This window comes from Cryptomeria japonica, chromosome 7 (genome assembly GCF_030272615.1).
Source record: "Cryptomeria japonica chromosome 7, Sugi_1.0, whole genome shotgun sequence".
NCBI classification, from domain to species: domain Eukaryota; kingdom Viridiplantae; phylum Streptophyta; class Pinopsida; order Cupressales; family Cupressaceae; genus Cryptomeria; species Cryptomeria japonica.
In genome coordinates, this window is record NC_081411.1 from 214,233,326 (window position 1) to 214,246,323 (window position 12,998).

Genomic DNA, 12,998 nt, shown 5'->3' on the forward strand with positions numbered 1-12,998 from the left:
CTCAATCTATGCATGTATTTTTTTACAATAATGAATTTCCAAAGTTTTCTAAAACCCCTATTTATAGAGGCACTTATAATCGTTTAATGTAAGTAATAGAATGAAAAGCTATGGGACAACAATTCGAATCTATTCCTTTTTACATCTATATCTCTTTACCACTATCTCTCTATCTCTCTCTATCCCTCTCTATCTCTCTATACCCCCTCCAACTATTTCACTCCCTCCCTCCATATCTATCTATTCAACTATCTCTCCCTTTGTCCTCCTCACCTTCCATACTATTGATAGGAACTTAACACATCATATCTCTCGTTAAAAAATTATTAAAAAATTATGAAAGGGATAAACCTGAACGAATACCAAAATGTAAAGAGGATTTAATATTTATGACATCTCAAAACAAATATTATAGCAAACTTTCATATGGCCACATACATATTTTTAGTGGTGATAAGGCATGAACCAAAAATGATCCAATTTTAATTCGAACATTTTTAAGCACGAACTTCTTCTATTTCTTCAATCTCCACCTCAGATTGGCGACCCTTTTGCTCTAAGCGATGTGGTTCCATTGATATACTATCATCTGGTAGTTGAGGAATCTCCTCTTCTGTGGAAAGCATTCTTGACACGCGCGACGTTGTTGTCCGCAAAAAAGGATCTCTTAGCACGCACCACAGAGCTATTTTGATGCTTCTTATTATACTGCTCAACTCAAAACCTTCACAATCCAGTAATTCAGGATGTATCAGCTCATCAAGACGGTCTTCTTTGTATAACCTCCATGACTGCAAACACAAACCAGAAATCAAATAGCATATAGTTTTGCTTTGGTGGCTAATCAATTTCAAATCAGGTGTGGGTAATCCTGTAACTAGGTGCTTTTACCCGTGTCACAAAGTTCCTGTCGTCGTCGTCATCTGTCAAATCAGGCGTACGCTTACCAGATACAAGTCGTAACACAAGAATTCCAAAGCTGTAGATGTCCACTTTGTAACTCAGATGCTTGCTAGATATGTATTCCGGAGCAACGTGACCGTGAGTGTCACTGCCACAGCAGATGAAAATGAATAACTAGTTTGAACATGACCACATCTGACGTTTATATCTAAGGAAAAAAGTCAATTTGTTTTTGGCTGTGATATGAGAAATTTAAAACTTACACTATTAACATTCCCAAAAGACGAATCATCAAAAGCTGAAAATTTTGCGAAGCTGAAGTCTGACACCTTGGCATTGAAGTTAGCATCGAGAAGAATGTTTTCTAGCTTAATATCTCCGTGTACAGAATACACGTGCTCGTCCGTACCCTCGTGAAGATAAACGAGTGCGCTAATTACTCCCATCATAATCTTTACTCTTTTAGGTCAGTTGATCCGAATTATGGATTCGGATTGACAATATCTGAGTGATACCCTGCGGTATTGTCGATTTGTTTACACAAACAAGGTAAACACATAATTGAAGCAAGCCAAAAAGTAATCCATTCAATTCGAAAATCCAACATATAACAGTTCATGAGATTCCAAGGGTCACCAAAACCCCTTGAGAATCGAAACTCAACAGTCATATTTGTTTATTACATAATAAAATCCAAAACTATGAAATTTTCAAAAAACTATATCAAATTTTGTCCTAATTTTGACTAGTCATAACTTTCTACTTAGGGCTCGAAATTGCGAGCTGTTTAATTCATTGGAAAGGTCTCCAAGAGTTGAAGGTGAAGTCCATTGACCAAAGTTTCAAGGGCTGAAAATGCCCCGAAGGCCTTCAAAAAAACCAATTACTAACATGTAGAAAAAACTAGAAAAAATATGAAAATATTTTTTTGATATTTCAAAATTGTTTCTGATCAGTACTTCCCCCTTGAAAAGCAATGGGCCCCATTACATCAACACTCTAGATGAGATGAGGAAAACAGAGTTGAAGCTGCTCCCGGGTAAACCACTTTCCTTGTTGAGCAATTTGCCTTGGTCGAACCACTTTGTATAGATAGATTTGCTATTGTTTAAGTGTTTTCACCATGGTGTCCACAATCTGATCACATTGGAATGGAGAAGTTGCATCTGGATTCAATTTTGTAGTGGAAATTGTTTCTACCACATCTGCAACATTTAATAGTGGGGGAAAATATGGCTTCAAGAGTTCCACATTGAAGATTGGATGAAGACCTTGAAAGGGGGGTAAATTGAGCTCAAAAGTATTAACACAAATTTGTTTGATGATTGTGTATGGCCGATAACGCAGAGGACGAAGCTTCCTATTGGCACACTGCAATCGTTCCTTTTGGATATGCAACCACACCTTGTCCCTGACTTGAAAATGATGAGGAGTACGATGCTCATCATGTCTCTCCTTATATTTTTTATTGGTATGCTCCAAGATTTCATGAACTTGTTGTGGCAGATGATGAATTCTATCAATGAACTGTGTTGCCTTATCTTCCTTCTTACCAACACGTGGAACCAGATCAGGTTGAATAAGTGGTATGACAACATCCATGGGTGCAAGTGGTTGATAACCAAGACAAACCTCAAATGGGTTGTGACCAGTCAAACTATGAATTGCCTTGTTGTAGCTATGCTGAACATATGGAAGATTTTCATCCCATGTGCGGGGATGTTTTGAGTGATACATGCGTAGGATGTGAAAGATCATTTGATTCACTACCTCTATTTGTCCATCTATTTGTGGATGGAAAGTAGTAGACTTTGTTAATTTTGTGTCCATCTTCTCCCATAAAGTAGACCATAACTTAGTAAGAAACCTGTTGTCCCTATCTGAAATAATGGTATTCGGCAGACCAAAATGAACACAAATGTGTTCAAAGAAAAGCTTTACAGTGTCCTCTGCAGAAATTGTCTTTTTACAAGCCACTATTACTGCCATTTTTTAGAACCTATTTTCCACAACATACACACAATCGTGGCCTCTTTTGGTGGCAGGAAGACCAGACATAAAGTCCATAGAAACTAAATACCAAGGTTTTTCAAGAATAGGAAGTGGCGAATATAGTCCAAGTTTATGATTGGCAGGCTTAGCAATAGCACATGCAGTACAAGCTTGAATATATGAAATGACATCATTTCTCAACTTTGGCCAATAAAAATACCTCTAAAGTATAGCAATAGTCTTACCTATGCCAAAATGACCAACAACCTTACTATATTGAGCTTCCCATATCATCTTTTTGCCATCTGCATTGGGTACACAGATTTAGCCAAGGTGACGAAGCATTCCATCCTGCAAATAGAAGTCATTCACTTGATTTCCATTCACCAATTGATTATAAACATCTGCAAACTCAACATCATTCTCATACAAGTGATCCCAGGCTTCAGTTTGATGACCACATGAGTCCAATACCATACTTATAGCTACAATCAGAGGCCTGCTCAAACAATCTACTACTTTGTTAGTGATTCTCTTTTTGTGGTGAATATTGAGATAAAATTGTTGAAGATAGGCTGACCATCTTTGATGTCGATCATTCTGCAACTTTCCTTGTGTCTACAAAAATTCAGGACGTTTGTGGTTTGTGTGGATGATAGTCTCCTTACCCAAAATATAATGTTTCCACTGCTTACAAGCTTGAACAATAGCATGCAATTCCTTGTTGTAAGTGGCATACCAATGCACTGTATCAGAAAATGTCTCACTATGATATGCAATTGGGTGACCATGCTGCATGAGGACTGCTCCTAGGGCATATTCTGATGCATCAGTTTGTATTTCAAAATGACTGTTGTGGGTCAGGAAGAGATAAAACTGGTGTAGAACATAACCTTCATTTTAACTCCTCGAATGCTTCGTGTTGAGCACCTGTCCATTTGAACTTTGCTTGGGTTCCCCCCCACAATGACAGATTTAAAAGTCAAGACAAATGGGTAAACCCCAACACAAATCTGCGATAAAAGTTTGCCAACCCGAGGAAACTTCGTAACTTTGTGAGATTTCTAGGAGATGGCTAGTCCTTAATCATGTGTCTCTTCTTAGGATCAAAATGGACACCCTCACTGTCAATAACATACCCTAAGTATCTAATACTCTGCATACCAAAGGAGCACTTTTCTTTGTTTGCATAAAGCCCATGATCTTATAAAGTTGAGAGAATTTTTTCCACATGTTGCAAATGTTCCTCCCAAGTTTTGTTGAAGATGAGTATGTCATCCAAATTTACCACCGCAAAGGAATCAGTGAATGGTCTGAGTACATCATTCATCATTCTCATGAATGTTGCTAGGGAATTTGTTAGACCGAAAGGCATCACTAGTCATTCAAACAATCCCTCTTTAGATTTGAAAGTTGTCTTCCATACATCAGCTGAGTCAATTGGTACTTGATGGTATCCCGATTTCAAATCAATTTTTGTGAAGAATCAGGCCCCTCTAAGCTGGTCCAAAAGGTCATCTATCTAGAGAAGTGGATAGCTATTTTTGACTGAAATTTTTTTCAAGGCCCTGTAGTCAATACAAAGTCTCCAAGTTCCATCCTTTTTTTGGCCAAAACAATGGGACTGCCACAGGGTGATGCACTTGGATGAATGTGTCCCTTCTCAATCAATTCTTGTATTTGCCTCTTAATTTCATTATTTTCTACTACTGATCTATGGTAGACTGGTTCATTAGGCAATGGAGTTCCCGGTATCAAATCAATAGTGTGTCTCACTTGGCAATGTGAAGGTGCCCTAGCTGGTAACTTAAACAGATTCTCATATTTTATCAAAATCTGATCTATTGATCTTTTCTACAGTGTTGTGGTGTTTGTGATGGCATGGGAATTATATATTGATTTCCTTTCTTCTTCAGAATGAATCATCAATAATATTAATGTTCCCATTTTGGCAACCAACCTCCTACATTGCTTAGCACTAATCAAAGATGTAGAGTATGCAGGGCTTACCTCCGATATTCGGTATTTCTAATCACCTAATTTGATTGTCACACTGCGAGGTCTGGACTCATAAACACCATGGAGTTGGTACATATATGGTTGTCCCAACAAAACATCACAAACATCTAGAGGAGCTACATTATAGATTACCTCATCTTTGAAAGGCTTTATAGAGTATGAAAGACGACACTGCTGGTGCACTCGAATATCTCTTCCTTGACCTACCCATCCCATTGAATAGGGTTGCAGGTGTGCTATTGTTTTTAGATTCAATCTCTTCACAGCCTCCGTTGATATTAGGTTCTTTTGACTTCCACTATCAACAATAAAGTGCAAGGATTTTCCTCCGACCCACATCTGTGAGTGGAACAATCTTTCCTTATCCTCCCAAGGCAATATCTTTGTAGTAGCTACTATTGCATATGGATTAGCCTCAATGACATGTTCATGACTTTCTTCTGTGTAAGATTCTACCACCTTAGGTTCTGCCTTGTCCTCATACCTCTCCATCATTAAACTCTTTATGGTTCTACAATCTTTTGTGTTATGAGCAGGACTTTTATGGAATTCACACCACATACCGTTCTCTTGTGCCTTCTTCATACCCCATTCCTTTTTTGTGGTGAATTGGGAGAAGATTTCTTAGAGGTTTATTTCCATGCATTTTTGCCAACTTCACCCTTCCATTTGTTGTTTGTGAAGTTATCCCTCCTTCCTTTCTGTTTGAATTTCTCCTCAATTTTTGTAACAAATTTATATGCACTAGGTAAAGTCTCTATGTTCAGGAATTCCATTTCAGTTTGGATATACCTATGGAGACCACTTTGATATTTCAGAACTCGGTGCTTCTCACAATCTTTGATGCCAAGCTTTGCTGCTAAAGCATGAAACATATTAGTATATACTGTATTCCTGAACAGTTTGGTCCTTTTCCTGTTAGAGCAATTGCCACTGCATATATTTATGTTCATATGTATCTATAGGAAAATATTCTTCCTTTACGTGGTCCATGAGTTCTCCCCATGTGGGTTTTTTTAATCAAAAATAAAAGTACTACAAGTTTCTTCTGCCTTGGATGCTAACTTTGCTTCCGACAAATCTTTTACATGATTTTCAGCTTTGAGAAGAGCGAAAGTTATTTTCTCTTCATCTGAGAACTAGTTGACAGAGGAATACTTTTCCAGTTTTGAAACCCAATCATCAACAACATCTGCATCAATATTTCTTTTGAAACATGGGTATATCGAAATTCACTTGCACCTTGAATGGTGTATACCCTGTGAATGGTGGGTTTGCTTGTGACCCACAACTTTCCAGTATTTGCTTGAATTGCTCCATCATTTCTTCACATTGTTTTGTTAGTGCATCTGTAACCAATGCTTTAATATCATCATCGATCTGCAACTTAGCCATCTGCAATCGCGTGCGTCTCAAAGGAAGGTAGTCTAAAGGATTTCTTGTTTCCAACCCCAATCTTTGATATGTTGATCGCGTGTGATATGACATATAGGAGAAAACTTGCTATGATACAACTGATTTGGATTATGGATTTGGATGACAACACCTAAGTGAGAACTTGCAGTATTGTGGATTTGCTTACACAAACAAGGTAAGCACAAAATTGAAGTAAGCCTAAAAGTAATCCATTCAATTCGAAAATCCAACATATAACAGTTTATGAAAATCCAAGGGTCACAAAAACCCCTTGAGAATCGAAACTCAACAGTCATATTTGTTTATTACATAATAAAATCCAAAACTACGAAATTTTCAAAAAACTATATCAAATTTTGTCCTAACTTTGACTAGTCATAACTTTCTAATCAAGACTCGAAATTGCGAGTCGTTTAACTCATTGGAAAGGTCTCCAAGAGTTGAAGATGAAATCCTGAAAGAACTTGCCTACGACAATGTTCTAAAGGACAGGCCAAAGTTTCAAGCGCTGATGCCCCGAAGGCCTTCAAAAAAACCAATTTCTAACATGTAGAAAAAACTAAAAAAAATATTTTTTCATATTTCAAATTTGTTTCTGATCACCAGTCAAGAATTACTCTGACTAGAATCTCCTGTTTATAATCGAATTTTTTCAGATCCTCAACGACAACGGGATTCGATAAGGATAAGCAAATAAAAAATAACTACGATGGAGTCTTAACTAAAATGAAGTTAGACAGACGTCCGTTGGGGGGATAATCATAAACTAACATCGGTACCTCTTTTCTAATATTACAAAATCCCACGAGCTTCATAATGTTCTTATGCCGCAAATTCACCAAAAAAACAAACTCGTTCAACATGATCTACGTCTGGTTTAGCCCATGCAAGACAAATTCGACAGGGAACGTCTTTATTAGCACTTGTCTTCCGGTCTTCAAAGTTGCCTGGAGAAAAATGAATGAAACTGTGAATGATTATATCGATCACTAATTTATTCTGAAGTAAAATTTGCTTGACCAAAAGACTGTTACTCTATTTTACTTTATAAAGCTCGAACCAAGCACTGTAGCTTTCCAATTGCTCTGGGTCTGTCGCGTTCCCCAATTCCTTGAAACTGAAGTAAATCGGTAGGCCCCCGTATTCATCTTTTACGCTAAATGAAGAAAGCTGACTTTTCCCCAAGTTTATTCCCAGAACTAGTGACTTGCCAAGCTTTTGCTTTCTTTGAGATGAAGATATTTGTTCTTTGAGACTTTTAAGATAGGTAAGTAACCTCGCAAATGTTGGTAATAGCCTTTTTGACTTTTGAAACCTATCTGCCCAATCACTTGCTTTACATGAAACAGAATCCTCTGTTTTTCATTCAGTCACTCGAGAGACGACTTTTGAATCTGCTGTGCACATCTCACTGCTTGAGATCGCTGCGCATGTCTCTGTTTGGGCTGCATGCTCCATCTCACCTGTTAATGCCAAATTGGCACATTAACTTTCTGTACAGTAAATATAGAATCCGGTTACTTATTGCTTCAGGGGAGGAATGTTCTTACAGTGAACAATTTCATTAGTGGTAGTTGATTGCTCAGAAGAAAGTCCACCTGAATCCAATACCGAGCCAACAGCCAAAGTTTATCGCTGATACAGATGAAACAAAGAGTTGTCAAAGTGAAAAGTATATAGAGCAATGAAGTTCACCTGGAGCATTACTGTATGGCTGTGGCTGTGACATATAGAAAGAGGCAACGTTTAACTTGCATCTGTAGACTCAGCTGGCCTATTATACTATCCACCTTTCTCCTTATATAGACAAGTTCGTCACGGATTTTCGTTGTGGATAAGAACCTGTACATCATTTCATCATGTTAGATATTCAATTTACAACGTCTAATACAATTCTAACTTAACATCGTATCAAATTCTTCTCCTCAGTTTAATCATTTAGCTTTATAGAAGTAAAATATTAATATCGGATAAGTCACTTTACTTCAACATTTTCTTGTACGCGATAAAGGAACGACAGAAGATTGCACCACTAACAATCAAATGAAGCGCCTCGTTCATTTTTTTCTGAAAGTTCTTTGTGAGAGTCGGCATTCATGTCTTTGAGCTGCTTTAGAAATTTAGCGAGGTCCAGCATCAGTTTCAGAAGGTCCAAGCAATCTCTATCCTTTATAGAAATTTTGTCGAATCTTTCAAGAACATTAGCTATTGCTAAAAGCCCAATCGCAGCCCAATGAACATTTCCCAGTTGTTTTACTGTATCCAAGGCCACCGACTGTGCTTCGCTAGAAAGCCTTGAGGAAGAGGATTTCTGTTCCCAATAAAGATGGACTATACCATTGTCATTGGAAAAAAACTAGTATCTTTAACCAAATAGAAACTACTTTCAAAAGCTTAGATCTAGAGTGACAAAATCATGAATTACCTGATCCGAAATTATCTTTGCACACTCTGAAATGGACTCAAATAATTTCGAAAAATCGGATGCTACAGGCTGCACTATATCCCTTAGTTTCATACCATTTTCAAGCAATTTACAACCTCAGCCCCTGTAAATAAATGTGTTACAATCTACCGATCAAACACTGATATTTTAAACTTAAAAAAGCATAGTTGTTTGGTACGAAGAGGAAAATAGAATTTACCTTGTCCGTAAGAGAAGATATAACATCATCAATGCAACCTTCAAGGACTAGTACATCAACGGGTAAAACTTTCGTAGGACCACTGCTAGAACATGATCCAGTACTGCCACTGGGAGGCGAAGCAGTACTGGCTGAAGGTTCATTCATCTTTATACCTATATAATCAAAGCTGCATGAAACCACGCCAAAACTAAATAATTAGATTACTCCGTTTTATAATCGAATAACTTCTATTAAACACCCAAAACTTTATCCCCCAAAAAAAGAAAAACCACTCGAAAGAAAATCAATAGATTGATCCTTAAGTACCTATTGGATAATTTGAAAGATCTGTTTTCTACTATTACACAATTAGTTCCCACGGTAATCACAAAGCCTTCTTGTCCAACCTCGCTTGCCACCGCTACCAAAACTTACAGATCAGAGCATTGTTCTTCATATACACCTCTCGTCAGGGGATGGTACGGATGCCGCGTAAGATAATTTAGTTGAACTCTTTCCAATGGCCAAAACATTTTCCAGGAAATTATGCATTTGATCGGCCCACCATAGATATGTTTTTTATCTAAAAAATGAACATGTATTTCAGCATTTAGTTTGTTGTCGTCAACTGTTTTTGTGTGAGATTTTTCACTGGCTTGGTAATGTGAGCTACTGCGAACTTTCCTATAACTCAATTAGTCTTTATTCAATTGAAAAAAGTCTCAGTTGAGGTTATCTGTTCTCATCAGGGAGCTCAATTTTCTTAAAGGTATGAGATGGGGAAAATTTCGGCGTGAGTAACATGAAAAAGGTTAAGAAGGAAATAGAAAATAATGTAATACGTAGCAATCCATGTAAAACAGAGATGAGATTCTCGCGTGCAAAGAACTTTCCCCTCATTTTCTTAAAATGGCTAAAATTTGTAGTCCGCGATGTTTCTTCGTTGACTACAACTTGAGGACTTGAAATTACGCCGCGATACTCTGCAAGAAACGGAAATGTGTGTAAAGACCATCGTAAACGGATTTTCATAAATAATTGCATGAAATATTTTAGGTAGAAATATGAGCCAATAAAAGTCACCCACATAAATAATCGGAATTAATTAACTAAATAGAGTAGTTAAATTTATAACTGATTTAGTTTTCAGAGTTTAGAAATACGTTTTCAATTGATCTAGAAATGGAATGAAATAATAAATTGAAGTATGTCTTAGAATTAGAGACGATAAATATTGTGATAAATTGGATACTTAATTTTTAAATTTAATATCTAAAATACTCAATCCTCCCTCTTTTTTTTTTTCAAATATTGTCTTTTCTTTTGCTAAGTTGTATTTTTCATAACTTGAGGTCTTCCATGCATGTACATATATGTCCTTTGGACTTGTTCTTTGTTTGAGATAGTGCGTCTCCTTATGACCAATCACTTCTTAGTAGTCAGTGTGCAATCTTTCACTAAGAATCCACTTTTTCTAGCAATGGAGAAGTTGTGTATTCTTAGTCTCCTTCTCCTTCCAAGATGTTATCCTTATTAAAGAACTCCTCTATTTTTGAGATAGATATCTATATGTAAACATCTCTTCCTTTGTGCATCCCTCAAAAAGATCTCTTTACACTTGTTGCAAAATATCTCTTTTATAGATATATTTTCCTTCCTCATAAGAGTTGTGCCTCTTTAGCTTGGAGTTATGTACAATGTTTCCTAAAATATATCTCCTTAGTGTTGAAGGTTTGTAACCTTGTTTCTATTTTTTACTCAAGAAATCAACATAGGTCTATGTTGACATCTTAAAGGGGGGCATACATCACGACCTCCTTGTAGAAGATGTTCAATTCAAGTTGTAGATTTTCTTGCATACAATGCCTTGCGTGGTTATCTTTTCTTGGTACAAGTGTGCGGATTTCCTTACAAACAACGTGATTTGTTTGGTTATCATTACGTCTTAGGTAGGATGTACATGCTTGAAACCAAAGCAAAGTCTTAGATGAGATGTTTCATTCTCAAAACTAGATATTTTTAATTATATGTCTTATACAAGTTTTTGCATGTTTGAAACTAGACCAAAGTCTTAGACAAGATGTTTAACTCCTAAAACTAGACAATATTTTAGCAGGTTGAGTTGACTAGTATAACACAACTTGCTAGACATTTAATTTATTCCCTTTTGCACTTCTTTAAGGTAGGTTAATTAGCATAACACTATAATGGTGGAAAATTAAGGTTAGGGTTAAGATAATAAAAACCACTAAACTACCTAATTAACCATTACATTAACGAAGAGAGGAATCTAATAGATCTAGCCTTGATGGACCAAGATTCTAATTAGATTCAAGGTTCTTTTGATAGGGCTCTATCCTCCTTAAATTGAATTGAATTGAATCATGGAAGATAAGGGAAAAATAAGTGATTATTGATGAGGTTTGGTAGAAACAATGAGCTAAGGTCATCATACAGAGACACCAACTTCGATCTGGGTAAAATAAGATGTCATGGATCTGTTCCCAAAAGTTCGGCCTAAATTTTTGGGACCAATTAGTATCAATTCATCATGGTTCTCTAAATTTTGTGCGATCAAAAGATGAACCTATTTGTCTATGTCAATTATGTTGATCATCTAAACAAAGCTCTGTACTTGTTTTCTACACATTAAAAGAAGTGGGAAATTGTTGGGAATAGGGGTTTACCTAAGTCAAATCTTGGTTTAGGAATCAACCTTCAATGAAATAATACAAATACTGAGATAAATGCTGAATAGATAAACCTTAGATTTGCATTTGTTGATGATGATGCTTTTCTCTTTGAATGTAATCACATATGTGGTATGAAATGACAAAACCCTAATCACACACACACATGGTTGAATGAAAATTGACTTGAATTTTCTCCATAATACTTGATGATGAATATGCAGCCTTGAAGATATCTTAAAATACCTAATTATGAATGTTTAACAAATGCTAGGAATGTAGACTTAGAATGCTTATTTTGTTAGATGAAATTAGGTTGATAAAAGGTCTTTATATAGGGGCTTCTAGGTAAATTACCGATTAGGTCGACCTCTAATGGTCATGTGAAACCTTGAAAACTAAACCTTATTGATGAGATAAAGCCTTGACCCTATTTCAAATTGGGGCCTAATTGAGTGGGACCATGGCATTTTGGAGTGCCATTGTCTAGATCAGGGCGTTGCCTTGGTCACACCATAATCAAGACAAAAAAAAAGCTAAAATAGGGTGGGTATCCCATGGTAGCACCCACAAAAGATTATTCATGGTCTCAAAGCTAGAGAATAGGAACAAACAAACTCAAATAGGAAATGCAGATAACACACACTAAAGTAGGGTCACAAACATGAGATGTAAATTGCACCAGTTACAATTTACAACACTACACTTAGCCTCCACTTTAATAGGAACATGAGCCTATAAAAATTATCACAATAAAATAGATGAAAGATGAGAGAGAGGACCAATTAGGAGCACAATCACAAGAAGTATAAGGCGTCACTAATTTCAAGGAACCAAACCCCCAATCTTAGGATATTAACTCACATAATCACATGCAAGGGGACAAATAAGACAAAAGTAAACAAGGCAAACAAAGACAAACAAAGACAAAAGACAAAAGATACACGACATAAGAGCTAAAATCCAAAACAAGACCTCAAGTCAACTAGTCGAAGAGACCTCGATATCAAAATGTCTCAACCACTAATATCATTCTTGAAAATACCATCACAAAGTCGTAAATGATCACATAAAAAGAGCAATAGCATGCATCAAACAATGAACTACAAATAGCAAAGCTATGAGCTCATGATGAGAAGAAAGGGAAGACATAGATATCACAGTCTAGTTATGTTTTTCTAGGTAATCCATGAGAAGAAGAATGAAAGAAGACATGGATACACATTGTAGTTGTGCTTTACTAGATGATCCATGTTGGGGAGGAGAGCAAGAATAGTCTAGCTATGTATGTAATTGTCTAGTTTTAGGTGTTAAGAATCTTGTATAAGAGTGTGTTTTCTCTGGTTTTGAG

General features: G+C 36.5%; 1 protein-coding gene and 1 long non-coding RNA gene across 2 annotated transcripts; both read right to left on the bottom strand.

The window, feature by feature from the left end:
* Positions 1 to 497: 497 nt before the first annotated feature.
* Positions 498 to 1,349, bottom strand: LOC131856578 (cysteine-rich receptor-like protein kinase 34). The gene is made up of 3 exons (XM_059208423.1): positions 1,167 to 1,349; positions 892 to 1,077; positions 498 to 791 (listed from the first exon to the last, which is right to left on the bottom strand). Exons 1-3 carry the CDS (start codon positions 1,347 to 1,349, stop codon positions 498 to 500), a joined length of 663 nt encoding a protein of 220 aa, XP_059064406.1.
* A 5,617-nt stretch (positions 1,350 to 6,966) lies between these two features.
* Positions 6,967 to 9,132, bottom strand: LOC131857182 (uncharacterized). Its single transcript, XR_009358585.1, has 7 exons — positions 8,976 to 9,132; positions 8,756 to 8,879; positions 8,315 to 8,641; positions 8,026 to 8,172; positions 7,881 to 7,928; positions 7,375 to 7,793; positions 6,967 to 7,277 (listed from the first exon to the last, which is right to left on the bottom strand). It is a non-coding gene; the product is annotated as an uncharacterized LOC131857182 (long non-coding RNA).
* Positions 9,133 to 12,998: the final 3,866 nt, after the last annotated feature.

Coding starts and splice junctions, on each gene's coding strand:
- LOC131856578 (XM_059208423.1), bottom strand. CDS start 1,349: ATGGGAGTAATTAGCGCACTCGTTTATCTTCACGAGGGTACGGACGAG. Junction 1,078..1,166: donor CTTTTGGGAATGTTAATAGT/GTAAGTTTTAAA, acceptor TGTTCAAACTAG/TTATTCATTTTCATCTGCTG. Junction 792..891: donor ACAGGAACTTTGTGACACGG/GTAAAAGCACCT, acceptor TTGTGTTTGCAG/TCATGGAGGTTATACAAAGA.